Source organism: Pseudophryne corroboree, chromosome 4 (genome assembly GCF_028390025.1).
Source record: "Pseudophryne corroboree isolate aPseCor3 chromosome 4, aPseCor3.hap2, whole genome shotgun sequence".
NCBI classification, from domain to species: Eukaryota; Metazoa; Chordata; class Amphibia; order Anura; family Myobatrachidae; genus Pseudophryne; species Pseudophryne corroboree.
Genome location: NC_086447.1, coordinates 169,369,900 through 169,397,399, shown reverse-complemented (window position 1 = coordinate 169,397,399; position 27,500 = coordinate 169,369,900). Strand labels below are relative to the sequence as shown.

The following is a 27,500-nucleotide window of genomic DNA, read 5'->3' as shown; positions in this document are numbered from 1 at the left end:
CCTAAGTTTACCATCGAGGAGACTTGCTTCTTTAACAGAAATGTATGAGATAAAATTTTCTTTAATACCAGGTATATTGATGATATTATGCTCTTATGGCGTGGAGATTATGAAGAATTGTCAATTACATGGAGACTATTAATGGCAGAGACTGTCCCATTAAGTATAAATATACGCTAAGTTTGGAACAAGTTAATTATCTGGACGTACAAATAATGATTGAAGATAATAAAATAGTGACAGCATTATATACTAAAACCTACTGATAGGAACACTCTCTTACTTGCCAGCAGTCATCACCCTCCAGCAACTAAGAGAAGCTTACCATACTCACAAATGCTGAGGGTTAAAAGAATCACCAGTGATGATGATGCACTAACTAAGGATTTAAATACGATGTCAGATAAATTCAGAAGTCAAGGCTACTCTGAAAGGACTTTAACAGCAGCTAGACAAAGGGTATACCAAATACCCAAGATGGACCAACTCAAAGAGAATGTTGTTAAGAAACCAACTGATAAAATCCACTGGGTGAGAAAATGTAATACTTTACACAATACAGTTGAAAAATCGACTAGGATTCTTTAGCACATTGTACATGGTGATTAAGAGCTCAAGTCCCTGAAACCATTACAACCAATGTCATGTCTGAAAAGAGGTAGAAATTTACATGACTGGCTAGTACGGCCTGACATTACTCAACAGTCTTCTCTGTCCATACATACCCAATTGAGAAGTGGAGGCTGCAACAAATGCATAGGATGCACCACATGTCGACACATGATTGCCAGCAAATTCTTTTTTCATCCATATACAGGACGACGTTTTACTATAAAATCTGTAGTGACTTATACCTCCTCTTATGTGATCTATATGATCTAGTGCCCCTGTGGCCTGTGCTATATCGGCAAAACGATATGTACCTTCCGTGAGCGGATGAGCATGCATAGGTCATCTATTCGGGCTGCGCTCCAGGGCAAAACATCTGACCAGCTGGTAGAAAGGCACTTTGCGGAGTTGAAACGCAGCTTTTCCTGTTTTAAACATATTATTATAGATCATGTCCCTGAGACAGTACGTGGAGGAGATTGATACAAGCGATTGTTGCAACTTGAAAGTAAATGGATTTTTTATCTGGATAGGGTGAAACCGAGAGGACTCAATGATCATCTCTCCTTTCTATGATGACACTTTATATGTAATATTTGAGAGTATGTAGCTTCATTTATATATTTATATATACAGTTTGTTCTTTTGGGATTAGTCTAATTTAGCACTGTAGCCATGTTGCCATAGCAACAGGTGCTACACGGCCTGCTGGTTTTTGCAATTATAAGCTACTATTCCAAATTGAGTATTTATACTGTTTGTACTCCTCAGTGACCTTTGCTGCTACTTTTGTACACTTGGTTTTATGTTTATTTGGTGTTTTCTAGTATTCTTGTGGTGATACCAGGTTGCCGTGGTAACGGAGGTTGCTCCCAGCATACACTGCCCCGGAAGTCACCGGAAGTGGGGCTGGTGGCGCTGGTCGGAGCCGTGGGGACCCGGCCTCTGCTACAGTATATAAGAAATGTACACTTGTTACACTTTTGTTGCTGTATCCTGAAGACGGGTTGTTATAAACCCGAAATGTTGAAGTTATGGAGTATTGATTTATTCTGTTATGCTGTTCAAGAACATTGAGTGACGCCCTCTGTTTACTATATATATATATATATATATATATATATATAAAATTAGTTTGCATCATGAACTGAAGGAGCGTCTCTGATGCACAAACAGTAGTTTTATTGCTTACTGTATACTGTGTACCTGCACTGTACGGGGGGCTGGGGACAAGTGTGCCATGGAGCGCTGTATTGGCACCCTGATACTCTTAATTCCATGCAGTAGAGGAGAATGTGGAGCGCTATTAGCAAGGAAGGTAACGTCTTACTAAGTATACAGAAATAAACTTACATGTTAAAGCGTCCAAGTCCCTTAGACAATACTGTATAAGCAAAACCGAGTAAAAGGGATCACAGCTTATATTTACATACAGTATGCGTTTTCGTCGGCATTAAATCACTGTGTCTTAGAGGTACAAACTAATGCTAACATATAATTCTAGGAAAATCTCCTACTGTACGTATTTACTAAACACAAACTAAGGCCATACACGACTTAAACAACATATCCTCATTGAAACAACAGATCATTAGTCGCTTACCTCAGCCACAAAGTCGCTGCAACAGCAGCTTGAATCCTTTTCCTCTACCCACCCCAACCAGGCATTGTGCCCACACCAGAGGTAACATAGTAACATAGTATCTATGGTTGAAAAAAGACAATTTGTCCATCGAGTTCAACCTATTTGTGGTCTTCTATGCAGAATTATTTTGGTCTAAAATTTTGTCTGATGCTGATATCAGCTGTTACATTTTATCCCTCTTTTTATAGTAACTATAGTGCGCGACTACGCACCATAACCCTGTATATCCTTATCAATTAAGAGTTTATCTAACCCATTCTTAAAGTGTTGACTGAGTCCGCCATTACAACTACCTCAGGCAGGGAGTCCCAAACACGTATTGTACTTACCGTGAAAAAGCCTTTACGTCGCATTGTGCAGAATCTCCTCTCCTCTAACCTAAGCGAGCGTCCACGAGTCCTCTGTGCTGATCTTACAAAAAACAGGTCCCACGCGAGCTCTGTGTATTGTCCTCTTATATATTTGTAGATGTTGATCATGTCCCCTCTTAGTCTCCTCTTTTCCAGTGTAAACATGCCTAGCCTTGCAAGCCTTTCCTCGTATTCCAGCGTCTCCATGCCCTTAATTAGTTTGGTCACCCGCCTCTGAACCTTTTCTAGCTCCAGGATATCCTTTTTGTAGTATGGTGACCAAAATTGTACACAGTATTCAAGATGTGGCCTCACTAGTAATGGGAGTATAACACTCTCGTTCCTTGCATCAATTCCCTGTTTTATGCATGCTAATATCTTATTAGCCTTCTTTGCTGCAATCCTACTTTGGGTACTGCTGCTTAGTTTGCTATCTATGAGAACACCTAAGTCCTTTTCCAGTACATAATCCCCTAATTTTACCTCATTTAGTATGTAGGTGTTATTTTTGTTCTTGCTACCACTGTGCATTACCGTATTCTTGTCTGTATTGAAAAACATTGTCCATTTGGCTGAAGAGACTCAGCATCCTCATCCATATTTATAACCTTACACAATTTGTTGTCGTCTGCAAAAATTGACACTATGCTCTGTAGACCTTCTGTTAGGTCGTTAATGACAATGTTGAACAATAGTGGTCTTAGTACAGAGCCTTGTGGCACACCAAGTAGCACTTGAGTCCAATTTGAAAATGATCCATTAACCACAATGCGCTGCTCCCTATTATCTAACCAATTTTTAACCCAAGTGCATATTGTGCTCCCTAGCCCTATTCTTGTAGCTTATAGATAAGTCGCATGTGTGGTACTGTGTCAAAAGCTTTGGCAAAGTCTAAAAAGATTACATCTACATCCTTACCCTGATCAAGGTTCGCATTCACTGTTTCATAAAAGCCAAGTAAGTTGGTTTGACATGATCTGTCCTTCACAAATCCATGTTGATTCCTTTTAATAACCTTATTGGCTTCAAAGAACTTCTGAATACTATCCCTTAGAATACCTCCAATACTTTCCCCACTATTGATGTAAGACTAACTGGTCTATAATTACCCGTTCAGCTTTACGTCCCTTTTTGACTATAGGCACTACCTCCGCTATACGCCAGTCCTTGGGAACCATACCTGATATAACTGAATCTTTAAAGATCAAAAATAGCGGTTTTGCAAGTTCGGAGTGAAGCTCCATTAGAACCCTTGGGTGAATACCTTCGGAACCCGGTGACTTATTAATCTTTAAATGTTTTAATCGGTCACAGACTACCTCCTTACTTAAATAAGTACCTATTAGTGGGATATTATCATTATTGAGATTGTGTGCTTGTCCCTGAATTTGGTCCTCTCTTGTAAATACCGTTGAAAAAACTTATTTAGTTTGTCCGCTATGTCATTATCATTTTTGATTAAGACTCCCAACTTGTCTATTAAAGGGCCTATACTCTCCTTCTTTAATCTCTTGTAATTGATGTATTTAAAGATTTTTTGGGGATTCGCTTTGCTTTCCTTTGCTACTAGTTTTTCAGTTTCTACTTTAGCCGGTCTTATTTCTTTTTTGCATATTTTGTTACAGTCCTTATAGTGCTGAAATGACTCCGCATTCCCTTCAGATTTGTATTTTTTAAATGCACTCCTTTTCTTGCCATAAGTTCCTTTATTTTTTTGTTAAGCACATCGGTTTATGATTTTTATTCCTTTTTTTGCTGCTCATAGGAATAAAATTGAGAGTATTTTTAGCTAGCAGTGATTTTAATACATCCCATTTCTCCGTAGTATTTTTTCCTAGAAACAAAATATCCCATTTAATATCCCTTAAAGCTTTCCTCATCATGTCAGAGTTGGCTTTGCTAAAGTTTAGAGTCCTAGTCGAGCCAATATAGAACTGTTTATGAAAACTGATATTGAATGTGACCATATTGTGGTCGCTGTTTCCTATGGGCTCCCCTACCATAATACTTGATACCAATTCCCCATTGTTTGTTAATACCAGGTCTAAGATTGCATTGTACCTGGTAGGTTCCTCGATTAGTTGAACTAAGAAGTTATCATTTAGTGTGTTTAAAAACATATTACCCCTAGCAGTATCACATGAATCGTTTTTCAAGTTTATCTCTGGTGATTGCATAGGTCCTAGTCAGGCTCCAAAAAGTTGGTGGCATCCCCCTACTCAGGCTCCAAAAAGTTGAAGATAATACTGTATGTATACAGATGAGTCCACATAAATTGTTGCCCGTGATGCCCTAAAAGTTGTGGCATAGCGTATTTTAGTGAAAGTGTGTGAATGCATACTCCCACTAGCCATACAGTATATCTGGCAGGGCGAGCCGGAGGAGGTAGCGGGAAGCAATGCTCTTGCGTCCCGTAGGTATAGGGAGCCAGCAGTGGTATTTCAGTGGGAGAAATAGGAGCCTATGCTCCCGCTACCCATAACCTTTCCAGGGGAAGCCGGTGGTGGTAGCAGAAGCATGCATATGCACACTGTCTGTTGCCCATAGCAGTCAATGGGAGACCTGCTGACTCCAGGAGTCTGCACTATGCCACAATGCAGATGCACAGTGGCAGCATCGTGGCATGCTGCCTCTAACAGCAAGGATGGAAACAGGACACATCTGTATGTAATCAATTTATATATCAATGTTGGCATGACATGTTGAGGTCATATGTGTATTTGTACTTTGTAGAGATGACAAAGTATTTTATTGGCAAAAAGAGTAGACAAACTTGTTCCATGGTATTTTTTTATTACAGGTTTTTGTACCTTACATAGACAAACTTGTATTTTTTATTATGTGTATTTGTACCTAAGGTCAAAGTATTGTTTTGGCTTTAAAACTTGTTTGCACATTCAAAGGCATTGTTTGCTTTTACTATAAACACTCCGTATATGGCCCTTTAAACCTTTTTGTATGAAGGATATCCGCACATTAAAAATGTATTCAAATATCAGACTTATTACTTTTATGTTATTAAAACTAGAAATGTGCGACAGACCATTTTTGTTGGTTTTGGTATTAATTCATCATCCGGTTTTGTGTTTGGTTTGGTTTAGCAAAAATGCTTTTTGCTAAAATAGCAAAACTGCAACTGATGCTGAATAAGGCCCTGAGTTCCCTGTTCTGATGTACAGTATTCATCATTCATTTGCACTCAGGGCTGAGGTTCTTTATTCCCTTAGATCTCAGTGGGAAGTAGACCTGGATACTTTTTTGATGATGAGTTTTTCTTGGGGTCCACCCAGGTGGACATGGCATCTGCCAGATACCTTCAAATGTAGCAGCACCTTCTTCATAGGGTATATTAGACCCCCATTAGGCTCAGTAGTTTTGGATGGTTGAATTCTTGTCATACTGTAAATGCAGAAACTCTGGTGCTGGATTTTTGCATCTGCTTTGTGGTTAGATGCATAATCGCTTGGAGAGTGATAAAATGCAAAGTGATAAACTACCAGCCAATCAGCTCCTAACTGTCATTTTTCAAACACAGCTTGTAACATGGCAGTTAGGGGCTGATTGGCTGGTACTTTTTCTCTCTCCATTGTATCACTCTCCAAGCAATGATGCATCTAGCCTGATGTCCTACTCTCAGGTCTCCTCAATTTGATGTTGAGTTGTGGATTGTGTGAATGCAACTGGGATTAGGGTACCCCTGCTGTATTTTTGGCCTTGGTCTGGTGAATTCCCTGGATTCATATTTACAGCTGTATGGTAACAACCTCCTTGCCTTAGCTAGAGTCTATATAGCCTGAACTTGTATGGCTCCACATGCTCCTTTCTTTCCTACCTGGGTGGCCTTGGTTGATGTCACTTCTCTCATGAGAGACTTATGTACCTTAAAAGACAATGTGCTCTCAAATTTGGGTATGGGCTCTGTGGAAACCCTCTAAATATGCTTTTGACTCACCCCCTCCTGATTTGTGATGCAATATTTATGTTGGGCTCTGTGGTGTCTCTGGTGCCTTGCTATGCCTGACCCCTGTTTATATTCAACTCTCTACATTACTCAGTTGATAATTTCTCGTTTGTTATTTTTCTCCAAACCCTGCTCTATAGCTATCATATAATTATATACTGTGTATTCTTTCCTCCATACTCAATGTGCTGCTACTGTATGTCTCTTGTTTGCTCATGCTCATTTTATTATGTATTGTTTAGTTCAGTGATAATATTTTTCTATTGTTTGATCATGTATAAATCTAAAAAAAAACCTTCAGTTTAAAAAAGTAATGTTCTGCACAGATACTGTATGCTGGGCCTGATTGAGAGTTGTTTGCAAACCAGATGGTTTGCGTACCACTCTGATGGTGGATGTACTGACTGTGCATGTACAGGACCCATTATGCACATGTGGAGAATGAGTCTGGCATTGTTGTACACAGTGCTTCTTAAGACACAGCCTGGCTGACAGGCTGTGGATGTTTGGGGTAGGGATGGGACTATTTTATAAAACATGGGAATTTTGCCTCCATTTTGTAGGTGTGGCAAAGTCATGCATCTTCAAGCACAGATTTTCTTCATCAGATGGCCGATGATTGCAATGGTGATCAGATGCTCTGTCTTCAGGCACAGCATTCAGATCTGTGATGTTGGTAGGAGACATCTTTTTTCTTCAAATGCCTCCTGTGGCATTAGCATATTTTTTAATTGCTGCTGCCTCCAAAGACTCAAAGGTGATGGCGATAATCTCAAAAGGTATTGATATTGGTAAGTATGCAGATGATGATGATGACCTCAAATTGTGATGACTTTAACGAATGTGCAGCAGATAAGGTGATGGTGAGGATAACATGAGGTGGCATGCAATTATGTGACCGCTGGTCGGGAGACTGCCAGTCAGGATACCAATGCTGGAATCCCTCCCGGTGAAAAGCCTAATAGTCTGCATGCCAAATGACAGGGACTATTCTCAGTCATGGGTGTCCACGATGATTTGTTACGCTCCAAGGGGATTTGTTACACTCGTCCCCCCAGCAATCTAAACACACAGATCCCAGCGTCGGTATGATCACCCATAACAAACCCCATGAAGTGATGGCATTAGTGAGTGTGCAGGTGATAAGGTGATGGCAAGGTTCACATAAGGCAGGCATGTCCAAACTGCGGCCCTCCAGCTGTTGTGAAACTCCACATCCCTGCATGCCCTGAAACAGATTTAGCATTCTCTGACAGCAAAACTGTGTCAGGGCATGCTGGGATATGTAGTTTCACAACAGCTGGAGGGCCGCAGTTTGGACATGCCTGACATAAGGTGATAACATTAGTGAGTATGCAGCTTAAGAAGTGATAATGATGATTACCTAAGGTGGTAATATTAGTTAGTGTGTATGTGATATAATGCTGGTGATGATTACATAAGTTGATGATATTAGTGAATATGCAGATGATGACTCGATGGTGATGATCACCTAAATGATAAAATACAGTATGTGAGTACAGTATGTAAGTGATAAATTGATGATCTGAGACAGGGGACGAATAAGGAAAGAAATCAAAAGCTGAAAAAGTATGGAGAAAACAACATCAAACACGTTAAAGATTGTTACAGTCTATTAAAATTAGAGATGAGCGGGTTCGGTTCCTCGGAATCCGAACCCGCCCGAACTTCATGTTTTTTTTCACGGGTCCGAGCGACTCGGATCTTCCCGCCTTGCTCGGTTAACCCGAGCGCGCCCGAACGTCATCATGACGCTGTCGGATTCTCGCGAGACTCGGATTCTATATAAGGAGCCGCGCGTCGCCGCCATTTTCACACGTGCATTGAGATTGATAGGGAGAGGACGTGGCTGGCGTCCTCTCCATTCAGATTAGAAGAGAGAGAGTGAGATTGATTTGAGACAGAGACACTTGATTTACTGGAGCTTAGGAGTACTGTAGAGAGTGCAGAGTTTAGTAGTGACTGACCACAGTGACCACCAGACAGTGCAGTTTTATTTAATATAATCCGTTCTCTGCCTGAAAAAAACGATACACAGTGACTCAGTCACATACCATATCTGTGTGCACTGCTCAGCCCAGTGTGCTGCATCATCTATGTATATATCTGACTGTGCTCACACAGCTTATAATTGTGGGGGAGACTGGGGAGCAGTGCCAGTTATAGGTTATAGCAGGAGCCAGGAGTACATAATATTATATTAAAATTAAACAGTGCACACTTTTGCTGCAGGAGTGCCACTGCCAGTGTGACTGACCAGTGACCTGACCACACTGACCACCAGTATAGTTAGTAGTATACTATATTGTGATTGCCTGAAAAAGTTAAACACTCGTCGTGTGACTTGTGTGGTGTTTTTTTTTTTATTCTATAAAAAACTCATTCTGCTGACAGACAGTGTCCAGCAGGTCCGTCATTATATAATATATACCTGTCCGGCTGCAGTAGTGATATATATATATTTTTTATATCATTATTTATCATCCGTCGCAGCAGACACAGTACGGTAGTTCACGGCTGTAGCTACCTCTGTGTCGGCACTCGGCAGTCCATCCATAATTGTATACCACCTACCCGTGGTTTTTTTTTCTTTCTTCTTTATACATACATACTACATCTCTTTATCAACCAGTCTATATTAGCAGCAGACACAGTACAGTAGTCCACGGCTGTAGCTACCTCTGTGTCGGCACTCGGCAGTCCATCCATAATTGTATACCACCTACCCGTGGTTTTTTTTTCTTTCTTCTTTATACATACATACTACATCTCTTTATCAACCAGTCTATATTAGCAGCAGACACAGTACAGTACGGTAGTCCACGGCTGTAGCTACCTCTGTGTCGGCACTCGGCAGTCCGTCCATAATTGTATACCACCTACCCGTGGTTTTTTTTCTTTCTTCTTTATACATACATACTACATCTCTTTATCAACCAGTCTATATTAGCAGCAGACACAGTACAGTAGTCCACGGCTGTAGCTACCTCTGTGTCGGCACTCGGCAGTCCATCCATAATTGTATACCACCTACCCGTGGTTTTTTTTTCTTTCTTCTTTATACATACATACTACATCTCTTTATCAACCAGTCTATATTAGCAGCAGACACAGTACAGTACGGTAGTCCACGGATGTAGCTACCTCTGTGTCGGCACTCGGCAGTCCGTCCATAATTGTATACCACCTACCCGTGGTTTTTTTTTCTTTCTTCTTTATACATACATACTACATCTCTTTATCAACCAGTCTATATTAGCAGCAGACACAGTACAGTAGTCCACGGCTGTAGCTACCTCTGTGTCGGCACTCGGCAGTCCATCCATAATTGTATACCACCTACCCGTGGTTTTTTTTTCTTTCTTCTTTATACATACATACTACATCTCTTTATCAACCAGTCTATATTAGCAGCAGACACAGTACAGTACGGTAGTCCACGGCTGTAGCTACCTCTGTGTCGGCACTCGGCAGTCCGTCCATAATTGTATACCACCTACCCATGGTTTTTTTTTCTTTCTTCTTTATACATACATACTACATCTCATTATCATCCAGTCTATATTAGCAGCAGACACAGTACAGTACAATAGTCCACGGCTGTAGCTACCTCTGTGTCGGCACTCGGCAGTCCATCCATAATTGTATACTAGTATCCATCCATCTCCATTGTTTACCTGAGGTGCCTTTTAGTTGTGCCTATTAAAATATGGAGAACAAAAATGTTGAGGTTCCAAAATTAGGGAAAGATCAAGATCCACTTCCACCTCGTGCTGAAGCTGCTGCCACTAGTCATGGCCGAGACGATGAAATGCCAGCAACGTCATCTGCCAAGGCCGATGCCCAATGTCATAGTACAGAGCATGTCAAATCCAAAACACCAAATATCAGTAAAAAAAGGACTCCAAAACCTAAAATAAAATTGTCGGAGGAGAAGCGTAAACTTGCCAATATGCCATTTACCACACGGAGTGGCAAGGAACGGCTGAGGCCCTGGCCTATGTTCATGGCTAGTGGTTCAGCTTCACATGAGGATGGAAGCACTCAGCCTCTCGCTAGAAAACTGAAAAGACTCAAGCTGGCAAAAGCACCGCAAAGAACTGTGCGTTCTTCGAAATCCCAAATCCACAAGGAGAGTCCAATTGTGTCGGTTGCGATGCCTGACCTTCCCAACACTGGACGTGAAGAGCATGCGCTTTCCACCATTTGCACGCCCCCTGCAAGTGCTGGAAGGAGCACCCGCAGTCCAGTTCCTGATAGTCAGATTGAAGATGTCAGTGTTGAAGTACACCAGGATGAGGAGGATGTGGGTGTTGCTGGCGCTGGGGAGGAAATTGACCAGGAGGATTCTGATGGTGAGGTGGTTTGTTTAAGTCAGGCACCCGGGGAGACACCTGTTGTCCGTGGGAGGAATATGGCCGTTGACATGCCTGGTGAAAATACCAAAAAAATCAGCTCTTCGGTGTGGAAGTATTTCACCAGAAATGCGGACAACATTTGTCAAGCCGTGTGTTCCCTTTGTCAAGCTGTAATAAGTAGGGGTAAGGACGTTAACCACCTCGGAACATCCTCCCTTATACGTCACCTGCAGCGCATTCATAATAAGTCAGTGACAAGTTCAAAAACTTTGGGCGACAGCGGAAGCAGTCCACTGACCAGTAAATCCCTTCCTCTTGTAACCAAGCTCACGCAAACCACCCCACCAACTCCCTCAGTGTCAATTTCCTCCTTCCCCAGGAATGCCAATAGTCCTGCAGGCCATGTCACTGGCAATTCTGACGAGTCCTCTCCTGCCTGGGATTCCTCCGATGCATCCTTGCGTGTAACGCCTACTGCTGCTGGCGCTGCTGTTGTTGCTGCTGGGAGTCGATGGTCATCCCAGAGGGGAAGTCGTAAGCCCACTTGTACTACTTCCAGTAAGCAATTGACTGTCCAACAGTCCTTTGCGAGGAAGATGAAATATCACAGCAGTCATCCTGCTGCAAAGCGGATAACTGAGGCCTTGACAACTATGTTGGTGTTAGACGTGCGTCCGGTATCCGCCGTTAGTTCACAGGGAACTAGACAATTTATTGAGGCAGTGTGCCCCCGTTACCAAATACCATCTAGGTTCCAGTTCTGTAGGCAGGCGATACCGAGAATGTACACGGACGTCAGAAAAAGACTCACCAGTGTCCTAAAAAATGCAGTTGTACCCAATGTCCACTTAACCACGGACATGTGGACAAGTGGAGCAGGGCAGGGTCAGGACTATATGACTGTGACAGCCCACTGGGTAGATGTATGGACTCCCGCCGCAAGAACAGCAGCGGCGGCACCAGTAGCAGCATCTCGCAAACGCCAACTCTTTCCTAGGCAGGCTACGCTTTGTATCACCGCTTTCCAGAATACGCACACAGCTAAAAACCTCTTACGGCAACTGAGGAAGATCATCGCAGAATGGCTTACCCCAATTGGACTCTCCTGTGGATTTGTGGCATCGGACAACGCCAGCAATATTGTGTGTGCATTAAATATGGGCAAATTCCAGCACGTCCCATGTTTTGCACATACCTTGAATTTGGTGGTGCAGAATTTTTTAAAAAACGACAGGGGCGTGCAAGAGATGCTGTCGGTGGCCAGAAGAATTGCGGGACACTTTCGGCGTACAGGCACCACGTACAGAAGACTGGAGCACCACCAAAAACTACTGAACCTGCCCTGCCATCATCTGAAGCAAGAAGTGGTAACGAGGTGGAATTCAACCCTCTATATGCTTCAGAGGTTGGAGGAGCAGCAAAAGGCCATTCAAGCCTATACAATTGAGCACGATATAGGAGGTGGAATGCACCTGTCTCAAGTGCAGTGGAGAATGATTTCAACGTTGTGCAAGGTTCTGATGCCCTTTGAACTTGCCACACGTGAAGTCAGTTCAGACACTGCCAGCCTGAGTCAGGTCATTCCCCTCATCAGGCTTTTGCAGAAGAAGCTGGAGACATTGAAGGAGGAGCTAACACGGAGCGATTCCGCTAGGCATGTGGGACTTGTGGATGGAGCCCTTAATTCGCTTAACAAGGATTCACGGGTGGTCAATCTGTTGAAATCAGAGCACTACATTTTGGCCACCGTGCTCGATCCTAGATTTAAAACCTACCTTGGATCTCTCTTTCCGGCAGACACAAGTCTGCTGGGGTTGAAAGACCTGCTGGTGAGAAAATTGTCAAGTCAAGCGGAACGCGACCTGTCAACATCTCCTCCTTCACATTCTCCCGCAACTGGGGGTGCGAGGAAAAGGCTCAGAATTCCGAGCCCACCCGCTGGCGGTGATGCAGGGCAGTCTGGAGCGACTGCTGATGCTGACATCTGGTCCGGACTGAAGGACCTGACAACGATTACGGACATGTCGTCTACTGTCACTGCATATGATTCTCTCAACATTGAAAGAATGGTGGAGGATTATATGAGTGACCGCATCCAAGTAGGCACGTCACACAGTCCGTACTTATACTGGCAGGAAAAAGAGGCAATTTGGAGGCCCTTGCACAAACTGGCTTTATTCTACCTAAGTTGCCCTCCCACAAGTGTGTACTCCGAAAGAGTGTTTAGTGCCGCCGCTCACCTTGTCAGCAATCGGCGTACGAGGTTACATCCAGAAAATGTGGAGAAGATGATGTTCATTAAAATGAATTATAATCAATTCCTCCGCGGAGACATTGACCAGCAGCAATTGCGTCCACAAAGTACACAGGGAGCTGAGATGGTGGATTCCAGTGGGGACGAATTGATAATCTGTGAGGAGGGGGATGTACACGGTGATATATCGGAGGATGATGATGAGGTGGACATCTTGCCTCTGTAGAGCCAGTTTGTGCAAGGAGAGATTAATTGCTTCTTTTTTGGGGGGGGTCCAAACCAACCCGTCATATCAGTCACAGTCGTGTGGCAGACCCTGTCACTGAAATGATGGGTTGGTTAAAGTGTGCATGTCCTGTTTATACAACATAAGGGTGGGTGGGAGGGCCCAAGGACAATTCCATCTTGCACCTCTTTTTTCTTTTATTTTTCTTTGCGTCATGTGCTGTTTGGGGAGGGTTTTTTGGAAGGGCCATCCTGCGTGACACTGCAGTGCCACTCCTAGATGGGCCCGGTGTTTGTGTCGGCCACTAGGGTCGCTTATCTTACTCACACAGTCAGCTACCTCATTGCGCCTCTTTTTTTCTTTGCGTCATGTGCTGTTTGGGGAGGGTTTTTTGGAAGGGCCATCCTGCGTGACACTGCAGTGCCACTCCTAGATGGGCCCGGTGTTTGTGTCGGCCACTAGGGTCGCTTATCTTACTCACACAGTCAGCTACCTCATTGCGCCTCTTTTTTTCTTTGCATCATGTGCTGTTTGGGGAGGGTTTTTTGGAAGGGACATCCTGCGTGACACTGCAGTGCCACTCCTAGATGGGCCCGGTGTTTGTGTCGGCCACTAGGGTCGCTTATCTTACTCACACAGTCAGCTACCTCATTGCGCCTCTTTTTTTCTTTGCGTCATGTGCTGTTTTGGGAGGGTTTTTTGGAAGGGACATCCTGCGTGACACTGCAGTGCCACTCCTAGATGGGCCCGGTGTTTGTGTCGGCCACTAGGGTCGCTTATCTTAGTCACACAGCTACCTCATTGCGCCTCTTTTTTCTTTGCGTCATGTGCTGTTTGGGGAGGGTTTTTTGGAAGGGACATCCTGCGTGACACTGCAGTGCCACTCCTAGATGGGCCCGGTGTTTGTGTCGGCCACTAGGGTCGCTTATCTTACTCACACAGCGACCTCGGTGCAAATTTTAGGACTAAAAATAATATTGTGAGGTGTGAGGTATTCAGAATAGACTGAAAATGAGTGTAAATTATGGTTTTTGAGGTTAATAATACTTTGGGATCAAAATGACCCCCAAATTCTATGATTTAAGCTGTTTTTTAGGGTTTTTTGAAAAAAACACCCGAATCCAAAACACACCCGAATCCGACAAAAAAAATTCGGTGAGGTTTTGCCAAAACGCGGTCGAACCCAAAACACGGCCGCGGAACCGAACCCAAAACCAAAACACAAAACCCGAAAAATTTCCGGCGCTCATCTCTAATTAAAATGTTTCTGTGTGGCACAAGATTTAAATATTTTTCAGAATGACATTATGGCATGGAAAACTATAAAATAATTGTTTAACAAACCTTTGTTTTCTTCTACAGCTTAAACTTATGCTATCTCACTATGTTGAAGGAACTAAGGATATTCACCATAATACTTTTAATAGCAGCCATTGGCTTTCTTTGTAGAACTACTCTTAAGCAAAAGACTTCATACATCATGCATTTCTTCACTTCAAAAGGCTTAATATCAGGATCATTAACCACTGAAAATAGTTCCCTTTATATAGACAACAATGGTAGAATATCCATTGGACCAGGAAATGCAACATCTAATTCTGTAAGTCCAGATGCTGTTCTACGCCAAGGTAATGGAATCTTACTCATGGAGACCACTGACAGAATGGAACCACCATCCTTGGTCTTGTGTGCGATTGAGTCAGCAGCTCGTGTCTACCCTGACAGACCCGTGGTCTACTTCATGAAAGGACTGGGTGACATAAACACAGAGGAGGATGAGAACAGAACTAGGAAACATTTCCCAACTCTCTCATCTTTTGATAACATCTACTTCTTCCCTCTGAAAATGGAGGAATTATTTACCGACACACCTCTTCAGCTATGGTATAAAAAGGTATGAAAAAGTATAATGTAGGTACAATATTTTTATTTCATAAAGTAGTAATATTATGGTTGCTTTCACTTTACAAATAATAGTGTATAGAACCATTTCCTTTGGAAATTTTGAAAAAAATGTTTAAATTAACCTTTGATAGAGGACAGCTGACTTATGCATAAGGTCAAGTTAATCTAGAAATCAGTAACAGGACATTAACAATTCAACATGATAGGTTAATATAATTATAATATTATGATAAATAATTAATTGTTCATTGCATGTATTATGGGGAGGCAGTCAATTGACCACCTGACGGGATCCCAATGGTCAATATACTGCCGCCAAAATCCCAACACAAGCTGCAATCCCTGCGGCTGGTTTCCCCTCTTTCGTGGTGGTCCATGCCACCATCCGGGGTGGGTTAGAACCATTGTGGTGACCGAAGGTCGCCAATGGTCTTGAAGAATGGTAAGTGCAGCAAGCCCGCAAGGGGACACGCAGCACTCACCAACGGCATCGGTCTCCTGACCACAGGAATCGCATACTGATCCCGTATTATGAGCCCAACTCAGCAAGGATTGAAGATATGTGAAAAATCCTACATCTACAATCCATTACACTAAATCGGAAGGGGGGGGGGGTGTACCCAGCACAGGGCAAGTCCACTCTGCATGCCGGATCCGGCCCCCATGTGTAAGCATTTCACGGCACTGATGCTTTGCACGTTTAGGGTAGAGCTCTGCCTATGCAGCCTAGTTGCGAAGGCAGATGGCTACCCGCCATGATTCGGGTTGTAGCGGCTGCATGTGATGTCACGCAGCCGAGACCCGCCCCATAAACGGTCCGGACACACATGCATTGTCCAGACCATGCCCCCCCAACGATGATGCCCCATAATTGTCCCCACAATGCCCCTTAATTGCCACCACGATGCCCCCTCCCATCTCCTCCTGCCCCATGAACGCCTCTGCCTGTCAATCACGCCGAGGTGTTTGCAGTAGAGATGTGCGGCGGACACTTTTCAGGTTTTGTGTTTTGGTTTCTTATCTGGATCTCTGTTCGGAATTTGGGTCTGGATTGGTTTTTCCAAAAACCACCCTTTCGGGTTTTGGTTTTGGATCTGACTAAGCTAAGCGACACAAATGTGCGGCACAAACACCTGGGCCATCTAGCAGTGGCAGACAGGATGGCAGATTTAAAAAATAGGCCCCAAACAGCACATGATGCAAAGAAGAAAAAGAGGTGCAATGAGGTAGCTGGATGGCCAAGCTAAGCGACACAAGTGTGTGGCACAAACACCTAGCCCATCTAGGAGTGGCACTGCAGTTACAGACAGGATGGCACTTAAAAAAACTAGTCCCCAAACAGCACATGATGCAAAGAAGAAAAAGAGGTGCAAGATGGAATTGTCCTTGGGCCGTCCCACCCACCCTTTGTTGTATAAGCAGGACATGCACACTTTAACAAAGCAATCATTTCAGCGACAAGCTCTGCCACTGTACTGTGGCTGAAATGATTGCTTTGTTTGGGCCCACCAAAAGAAAAGCAATTAATCTCTCTTTGCACAAACTGGCTCTACAGAGGCAAGATGTTGTCCTCATCCCCTGATTCCTCCCACCCTTTAGTGTTTACATCCTTGTAAAGATATAGGCAGGGGCTAAAACTGTATTTATGGTGTTTAAATCTTTATAGCGTTTAAAGTACTTTTTATTCCTTCTGTTCATGCCTCTCTGGCTTGTGTCACTATTATCCCATGTGTGTGTTCATCCATTAGCCAATATATTCTGATCTATAATCTTACCCAGGTAAATACAGGTGGGCTGTGACCTGGCACATAGTGCTGTCATGTTATGATTGTAGGAGAATGGCAGTCTGGTATGAGGTTATTACAGGTTATCATTGCTGTGCCTATTGAGTCCAGCTATTATCCTTATATGGTCACACAGGAAATACATTTGAGGACCAGGTAATGTCTCTTTGAAGCTTCTCCTCCACAGGGGACAATCAGGACTTAAACAAATTTCCCTGTCATTGTGCCTTCTGTTTACTGTCCTCTGTCACATCCTGGTCTCTCACAGACAACGCGGAGCCTGACCCAGCATGTTGTCAGCAGGAGAAGACCAGCTGTGGGAGGGAGTAGGGAAATACCTGAGGTGTAATCCCACCAATTAGGAACCAGTGTCTCCTCCTCAGGTGAAAGCGGCATGATTGGCATTTGGAAGGTTTTAAAAGAGTTTGCGCAGGTCAGCTCTTGATGTTAGTCGCAGGACTTTTGTTAAGGGGTAATTCTCTGCCAGGATACTTGTGGAACGCATCACCAGTGCTGTGTGGACTTATATGTACTTACTACTGCATGGACTAATCTGCTATCACTGCTGTGTGGACTCAGTGATAGTTCTGCTGTGTGGACCTGTTTATCTGGAACTTATATGTGGAATTGCTGTGGACCTAAAACCTCTACTGGGACTTGCTATCTGTACTGCTACCTGTGTATTGTTTCTGGGCTATATTTACTTCTATATCCGGTGTATTATCTATTCCTGTGGGCAGTGAGAAATAAACCATCACTTTGGTTTCATCGGCTCTGTGTCTGAGTGATTAGAAGAACCCCGTATCCTCACAATCCTCATCCTCACAGAGAAATAATTCCACACCGAAGAGGTGGCTTTTTTGGTATTTTGCCCAGGCATGACAATGAACTTTTTCATCCCATGGCCAACAACAGTCTCCACTGGTGCCTTATTCAAACAAATCACATCACCATCAGAATACTCCTCACCAACTTCCTCCTCAGCGGTAGCTACACCAATATCCTCCTCATCCTGGTGTACTTCCACAGTGACATCCTAAATCTCAATATCAGCAACTGGACTGGCGGTGATCCTCCCAGAACTTGCAGGGGGCTTGCAAATGGTGGTAGGATACTCCTCTTCCCATACAGTCTTGGGAAGGTCAATCCTAGACATCGCAACCACAGACACACTTGAACTCTCCTTGGGGATTTGTGATATCTCTGAATGCACAGTTGTTTTTTCCTGTGCTTTAACAAGCTTCATTTTTTACTTTTTCGAGAGCGAGGTGGGCCTCCATTTTTCATGAGAAGCTGAACCAGCAGTCATGAACATAGGCCAAGGCCTTAGCCTTTCCTTGCTACTTCGTGACGTGAATGGCATATTGTCAATTTTAAATTTCTTATCAGATAACCAAAAAAAAAGTTATTAATTTTTGCTTTTTGGATTTGACATGCCCTCTATGACATTGGGCATTGGCCTTAGTAGACGGTGATGGAATTGCATCATCAATGTCATGACTGGTGTCAGCAGCAGCTACAGCACTAGTACTAGCAACTGGATGTGGTTCCTGATCTTTTACTCTTTTTTCCTCCAAATTTGTAGTCTCCATTTCACAGGACAGCACCACTTTATTATTACAGCACACAGAACAGTGCCCCTTTATTTTCACAGCACCCCTTTATTTTTACAGCATACAAGACAGGGCCAGTGTACATTTATATTCACAGCACCCCTGTAATTTTACAGTATACAAGACAGGGCCAGTGTACCTTTACAACACCCCTGTATTTTCTTACAGCATAAAGGACAGTACCAGCACCCCTGTATTTTCACAGCACCCCTGCATTTTTACAGCATACAAGACTGGGCCAGTGTACATTTATTTTCACAGCACCCCTGTATTTTTATAGCATACAAGACAGGGCCAATGTACATTTATTTTAACAGCAGCACCCCTGTATTTTCACAGCATACAGGACAGGGCCAGTGTACATTTATTTTCACAGCACCCCTGTATTTTTACAGCATACAAGACAGGGCCAGTGTACATTTATTTTCACAGCACACCTGTACTTTTACAGCATACAGTACAGGGCCAGTGTACATTTATTTTCACAGCACCCCTGTAATTTTACGGTATACAAGACAGGGCCAGTGAACCTTTACAACACCCCTGTATTTTCTTACAGCATACAGGACAGTACCAGCACCCCTGTATTTTCACAGCACACCTGTATTTTTACAGCATACAAGACAGGGCCAGTGTACATTTATTTTCATAGCACCCCTGTAATTTTACAGCATATAAGACAGGCCCAGTGTACCTTTACAGCACCCCTGTTTTTTTTACAGCATACAGGACAGAATCAGCACTGCTGTATTTACACAGCACCCCTGTATTTTACAGCATACAAGGCAGGGACAGTGTACATTTGTTTTCAAAGCACCCCTGTAATTTTACATCTTACAATACAGGGCCAGTGTACCTTTAGAACACCCCTATATTGTTTATAGCATACAGGACAGAACCAGCACCCCTGTATTTTACAGCATACAAGACAGGGCCAGTGTACATTTATTTTCACAGCACCCCTGTAATTTTACAGCATTCAAGACAGGGCCAGTGTACCTTTACAATGCCCCTGTATTTTTTACAGCTTACAGGACAAAACTAGCACCTCTGTATTTTCACAGCACCCCTGTATTTTACAGCATACAAGACAGAGTCAGGGTACATATATTTTCACAGCACCCCTGTCATTTTACAGCATAAAAAACAGGACCAGTGTACCTTTACAACACCCCTGTATGTTTTTACAGCATACAGGACAGAACCATCACCCCTGTATTTTAAAAGCACCCCTGTATTTTTACAGCATACAGGACAGTGCACCTGTACAGCACAGTGGCAGGACAGCAACGCCCATGTACAGCTGCAGCACCCCTAACAGCACATGACACCACAGTGACAGGACAGCACCACTAACAGCACACAGGACAGCACCCCTAAAGAGCACACACTGACCCCACCTGATGCCACCACCCAAAGAGAGACACAGAGGTCTGTCTCCCTCACTCTTCAAGTCCAGAATGAACACGGCGGTGATGCACAGCTCTTTATATGGAATCCAAAACCCGTGAGAATCTGACAGTGGGATGATGATGTTTTGCCTTGTTCCGGGATCCGAGTGTGGTGGGAAGTCCATGAGAACTGAACCTGCTCATCTCTAGTTTGCAGATATGAGATGCCATAGCATCTCACAGTGGGGCAGATGTATTAAATCTGGAGATGGGATCAAGAAGTGATAAAGCAGTGATAATTGCAAGATGATAACGCACCAGCCAATCATTACGGACTTGAAAAATTACAGTCAGGAGCTGACAGACTAGTACAGTGGTTCTCAAACTCGGTCCTCAGGACCCCACACAATGCATGTTTTCGCAGGTAACCCAGCAGATGCACAGGTGTATTCATTATTCACTGACACATTTTAAAAGGTCCACAGGTGGAGCAAATTATTTCACTTGTGATTCTGTGAGGAGACCTGCAAAACATGCACTGTGTGTGGTCCTGAGGACCGAGTTTGAGAACCTGTGGAATAGTACATTATCACTGCTTTATTACTTCTTTATCCCTTCTCCAGACTTAATACATCTGCCCAAGTGTGCACACGCGCACAGAGCATAAGTATGCAAACACTGCAGCAGCATTCCATGCTGAATTTGGCCCTATGTCTATAGCACGCATACAATAAACTAGCATAACTGTTACACACATACAAGTAACGTTGGTCTTAAAGGTGCTTTCCTTTAGCTTATATACAATTAGAATTCTATTACAATAAATGTTGTACATAAATATCTCTAAATCGGTTGGGTATGTGTGACCGGCAGTTAGGAGACCGCCGCTCACAATACTGACACCGGGATCCTGGCTGTTAGATGGCCAGCAGAGGGCGGGGGCGAGCGCAACAAAGCCTCTTGCACTCGACTTGCAGTGGGCTCGTTGGCTCACTGCACTCGCCACAGGTTCTATTCCCACTCTATGGGTGTCATGGACACCCATGAATGGGAATAGTCCCTTTTGGTTGGCAGGAGTCGGGGTCCCTGCATCGGTATCCTGACCGCCGGTCACATAACCACAGTCTCTCTAAATGGTTTATTTTAGGTACAGCTGCTCATCAAGGCATATATCTAATTAGTCAACCATGAAGCAACTATATGCATAAAAGCATGCATACTGTACATGGTCAGTAGGTACAGTTGTCCATTATTACAGTTCTTGTGGCATTTTGCATGATTAATTATTTTGTCACAATAGCCAAATTTCATCAACAATTTTGGTTGTCTCTATTTCCTCTATTAATGAGACTTTAATTCCACACAAGTCACTTTTAGTTTAAATATAAAAGATGCACTCCCTGCTTTAAATAAATGTGTTCTTATATTAGTTCAGCCAATAAAGTGCCATCTGATGAAATTGCTATTCTGGAGCAATGAAACATGTTAGGGGAATAGATTGCCTAAAACCTTATAGGGGGTTTGAATTTATCCAGTACCTTGTTGATATCTTTAGCCTCAGAACCAGTGCCCTTTAAGTAGCACAAATACTGTAGAACTTTTCTGCCTTTGGTAAACCATGATTTTGTAGGCTTTTCATCCCATATATTTATTATATATCTCTGTTTCTCTTAGGACCACTCATTTCTTTAAGAACATTTTGTCTTCACAGTATGAATATTTACATTCTTATTTAAATGACCAGCTACAGTTTATTATTTTTGTTGGATTTAATAAATATATACACAGGGGGTAAGACAAAATGATGTTCCCCATTTTTCTGATTTGCTATGAGAAATGCATTGTAATTCATTATCAGAGATATCTGTGCAGACCCTCCATGGTAGAGAGCACTGCAACCATCATGCATGACAGAGATCTGCAAATGCACAGTACTGAAAACATCGGGCATGTATGATGTTTGCATATATTTCTAAATCAGGCCCTAAAACAGGTATACTGTAGTTAGTGAAAGTATTTGAAGAAAAATAAATTGCCCTTCCACCTGGTACTGTTCCACTTTAGCTTCCAATAACTAACCTAGTAATATAATAATTTTAGGGTACAGGATATGAGTGTCACACTATACTTCTTCCAGTAAGGTGTGATGACTGGAAAGGGAGAGAACTACCAGACTTGGGTAACATCATCTCTGGCCCCCAGAGTTGCTGCATTAGATGATATTCTCACCTCACTTCATGGAAGAATTATCATGTGAATGGGTATTTTTTTTTAATCTTTTTATTTCCGTCTTTCAGGGATAACAGCCTTGTCATATATGCAACTGATATACAGTACATCATTCAAGCAAGCCTCTAATTATACCTCAAAAAGTTGTTGCATTTGTATGTGACATCCAATAGAGCACAAGTTCTCTGTCAAGTATGCTAGAAAGCTGAATAATTATTTTCATAATCTGGCATTCTCCCACCACTTACTGTATTCTTCTGCATTTCTAGGTGAACCCTAAGAAAGAACTTTACTGGACGCATGTTAGCTCAGATGCCTGCCGGTTTGCCCTGATATGGAAATATGGTGGCATTTACATGGATGCTGATGTTATTTCGCTTCGTCCCATTCCTAAAGATCATTTTGTAGCTGCTGAGCACTCCACAGCTACCAGCAGTAGTGTTTTTGGGCTCCCTCCACATTATAACGTGACATGGGAGTTCATGGAAAACTTTGTTCAGAATTACAGAGGTGAGATATGGGGACACCAAGGACCAGGAGTCTTTACACGTGTTGTGAAAAGGCTGTGTGGGATTTCAAAATTTACATCTGCGGATGATGCCATGTGTGCAAATATTTCCTACCTTCATCCTGATCGTTTTTATCCTCTCTCATATTCATCTTGGAAAAAGTATTTTGAGGTGTGGAAGGATTTGCCAACCTTTCCTAAGTCTTACGCCTTGCATCTCTGGAATTATATGAACAGCGAAGGTAAAACCATGGTACCTGGGAGTAACACACTGGTGGAACATATCTATCAACAGCAATGCCCCTCCACCTATGGAGCACTTCAGAGGAATGAAAGAACTCATGTTTAGCTAATGTTATTCCATGATATTCCATCCACATCTTATGTACTGTATTTACTGTATGCCTCAATTATATAGTGTGGTCCTCACAATACATTCCAGTACATTTTTCTGATACATCCCAAGATCTACATAAAGTACATATTTTTAAGTATCATAAGAAGACAAAGGAATCATTATAGAAAATCCTTCAAGTCCCCTCTTTTTTAAAAGCTGCTCTCTTAATGTAGGGACCATTTTTTCTGAGCCCCCTTTCAGATCCAGTGTTGGCCATCACTATTGGTGGAGACATGAATACACATTAACAAGTGCCAGTTGGAGGGCAAGTGACCAATTGGGGTGAAGTGAACATGAAAGAGTAATCTTCTTATAATTACAGATGAGCACAGTACACTGGGTCTGATTCAGATGTGGTTGGTGTAGAGGCACATGCCGCAGAATACCAATGTTTGGTATTCTGTGCATGTGTTGGCCCCATACTGAGCATGTGCAGTATGGGTCTGTGACATTGGCTGCACTATGGCATCAGACTGTCAGTGATTGACAGCCTGATGCCATTTGAGGGCAGAGAGGGGGTGACCATGGCCTCCATTTCTCCAAATGGAGGCATGCCACTCCTGTTGTTGGGGAGTGAAGAGGCAAGCATTTCCATCAGAAGATGGAGATTTCCTGGACTCTTGATAGGTCTTGTGGCAGCCACTGGGTTGATTTTATATTTCACCCAAAAAATAGGTTCAAACTTATAAAAAAAACAGTTAATATTGAGCTGCTTTTTGTTGTATCATTTCCCATAACTAAAACCCATTTTTAGTCTATTGATTATGACCTTCCAATTGGAAAATTGCAAGTAATATAATAGCTAAAAAAGAGACCTGACCATTGCATGCAATTACATGCAAGCAAGGAGGAAGGGATTCCTGCACTGGTTTATTTCTATATACAGGTGCAGTTAAAACACACTACTTAGACGTGCATAATTGAACTGTGAAGTCCAGTATGTTTTTAATGGGATGTAGTTATGTGACTGGCAGTCAGGAGACCACCGGTCACAATACTGACCCCTACATCCTGCACGCTCAAAATCCTGACACTCAGCATGTTGACTAACAGGGACTATTCCCACTGGTGGGTGTCCACGACACCCATAGAGCGGGAATAGAACCTGTGGCGAGCGCAACGAGCCTGCAAGGGGCTTTTTGTGCTCGCTCCCTCGTCGGTATTCTACGGCCGGGATCCCGACGCTGGGATGCTGACCACTGAGATCCCGGCTGCTGGTAACACAACCTGTTTTTAATAGGCAGTAAAAATAAATGAATATCTTAAAGCAAGATGACTAAAAAGAAAAGAACTCTATTGGGAATGCCTGTTCTAGAAGGTGCTAGATAACTATTAAAACTTGACTTTTTTCTTTATTGTTTATATTAGGATAATGATCATTAAAAACGGTACTGTATAAGTAACAGCCATCAGAGAATGTAAGATACTCTTTCTGCCTGTCTGGTGCTACTTTGCCAGCACTTACCGATTGGCTAATTTTTATTACAACATCTTCTTCTAACATGTATACTGAAATTTGGAAACTCTGGTTTTACTCAAGATACTATCTTTATATATACAGTACATGACAATAATGAGTGAATGTGAATTCTTTCTTGTGTACATCAGTGAAACTTTTTTATTTGGTAATAAAACCATTTGAGATCTCTAAGGTCCACTTTACTGTATATGATACTACTGTAGCTGTTCTACCCTTTCTTCACATGGGAGTTTCTGATTTTCATGGTTGTAAATATAAATGAGTATTACATTTTTTAAAAATCTATACAAATGTAAACTTGGGACGTCGTAATGTAAGTAAATATTAATCCATGGTTCTTGGCATTAACTGAGGATCACCCGTAGCAGATACAGTATGGGAAAAAGTGACAGGACCATTTTTGTAGTTAATTAAATTCTACCCACTGGAGGTGCAATCCAAATTTTGATCTGACTTTCCATTTGGGCGTTATAGTTCACGCAACACAAGCCATGCGTTGGTGTTGACGTCATTATGTCAACCCCCTTTTCATCCCCTTAGGGGAGGTATATTAACATTCTAATTACATAGTTTTCCTATTTCCCACCTGAAGAATACCTATGTTACATTTCAGCTTCCTAACATATCAGGAAGTAAGAGAATTAGTGGTTAGTCAGTCATTGAGTGAGTGAGTGAGTGAATGAGTGAGTGAGTGAGTGAGTGAGGGCTTTCGCATATATAATCGTTCTGATTAGCAGTGTTTTTAGTACTTAGAGTGTGCACCAGCATTTACTTTTTTATCTGTGTAGCATAACAAATCCATCGCTTTTACTTCCAAGGCCTTAACGGAGACTGAGTCGCAATATGATTAGATTTAAAAGGAACTGTCAGCTCTAGTCTTTGCTTGTCAAACGTTTCATGAGTTAATCCATGGGCAGTCAGTTCTGGTTGAGAAAGACTATCAAACCCTGATTACAATTCTCCTAATCCCCTGCATACTGCCTCAGCAAGAATTCAATGTTTCCCACTCGAGTTCCAAAGGTACCATCTGCCTGTGGTGTACAAACGTGGAAAGGAATCCATGTCACTGACACCTTATCATGTGCTCATTGCCCAGACTCTTGTGTCCCTCATCAGGGCCGGTTCTTGCCCTTGTGGCGCCCCGGGCAAAAATAGGGGCATGGCTTCATATGGGGGCATGGTCAGTTACGCCCCCATTTGTGCCCCTGTAGCGCAGCTGGAATAAAAATAAAAATAAAATAAAAGTATACTTACAATCCCCGCTCCTGATTCCAGACCTCCTCCTCCACCAGCGCCGCTCTTCTCCAGTCCTCGGATCTATGGGAAAGACGTCATTACGTCTCTCCCATAGCACAGCATAGACACTAGAGGTCAATTATGACCCCTAGTGTCTGTGCCACTATGCTGTGCGGTGCGCGATGACGTCATCGCGCACCGCAAAGCAAAGGTCCTCTCCATGAAGAGAAACTAGACGCTACGCGTCTAGTTTCCCTTCATGGAGAGGACCTTTGCTGTGCGGTGCGCGATGACGTCATCGCACACCGCACAGCACAGGTCCTCTCCATGAAGGGAAACTAGACGCGTAGCGTCTGGTTCCCTTCAAAGCGGGGGACCAGCGGCGGGCACAGCGGCGGATCTTGCCATGGTGCGGCACCCTCCGGATGGCGCCGGCGCCCTCCGGAAGGCGGCACCCCGGGCAAAAGTACTGCTTGCCCGTGGCAAGATCCGCCACTGCTGATCATGTCCTGAATGTCATGATTTTGATGTCCTATCCTCCGGAAGCATGGAGGAATTCCACACTCAGACGTGACCTTTGTCAATGGTTGTTTCAAATTGTCCTGCATAGCTGGCCTTCTTTTTACAGGGAACTATCTTGTGACCTGAAGTCTTTCTTTGCCTTGCGCATTGAATTAAGCCTCTCAGATGGCACCCACATTTGTGGTCAGCATATTGGGATATCTTATGCCCTTCAAGGTTTTTATACTCAGCATCCCTACCAGGGGCACCCTGGGTGTGAGATGTGAGGCCACATATGGCAGGCTAAGGATGCCCTGTTTTGGTCCCCTATGGCTGCTGACATTGGTGGTCATTCCGAGTTGATCGCTAGCTGCCGTTGTTCAGGCTAAAAATTGGCACTTCTGTGCATGCATATGCGGCACAATGCGCACGCGTGACGTACTTTCACAAAAGCCGATGCAGTTTTACACAAGCACTAGCGTCGCTTTTCAGTCGCACTGCTGGCCGCAGAGTGATTGACTGAAAGTGGGTGTTTCTGGGTGGTAACTGACCGTTTTCGGGGAGTGTGTGTAAAAACGCACGCATTTCAGATAAAAATGCAGGAGTGGCTGGGGAAACGTAGGCATGGCTGGGCGAACCAAGGGCGTGTTCGTGATGTCAAATCAGGAACTAAATAGTCTGCAGTGATCGCAAGCTAGGAGTAGGTCTGGAGCTACTCTGAAGCTGCACAAAATTATTTTGTACCCGCACTGCGATCCTTTCGTTCGCACTTCTGCTAAGCTAAGATACACTCCCAGAGGGAGGCGGCTTAGCGTTTGCACGGCTGCTAAAAGCAGCTAGCGAGCGAACAACTCGAAATGAGGGCCATTGAGCAGGTTGTCTCTGTGCTTTACGAGCCCATCATGCCAAGGAACCGCTTACTCTCCAAGACGTTCCTTAGCTCCCTTGGTCCATCGCCAATGCAGATCTCATTGAATGGAGGGAGAAAGAGCACTTTGTTAGTGGATTCATATTACAATTGGTTCAAGAGAG

At 43.2% G+C, this 27,500-nt stretch overlaps 1 protein-coding gene across 2 annotated transcripts in view; it reads left to right on the top strand.

Annotated features, from left to right (window-relative positions):
• LOC134909099 (alpha-1,4-N-acetylglucosaminyltransferase-like) overlaps window positions 1-24,860 on the top strand; it is a 76,226-nt gene extending 51,366 nt beyond the window's left edge. For both annotated transcript variants that reach the window (XM_063915535.1, XM_063915536.1), the window contains 2 exons: window positions 14,787-15,318; window positions 22,616-24,860. In XM_063915535.1, the coding sequence (XP_063771605.1) occupies window positions 14,809-15,318; window positions 22,616-23,203 (1,098 nt within the window). In that variant the 5' untranslated portion in view covers window positions 14,787-14,808 and the 3' untranslated portion in view covers window positions 23,204-24,860. The remainder of the gene's footprint in view (window positions 1-14,786; window positions 15,319-22,615) is intronic.
• The last annotated feature ends 2,640 nt before the right edge of the window (window positions 24,861-27,500 follow it).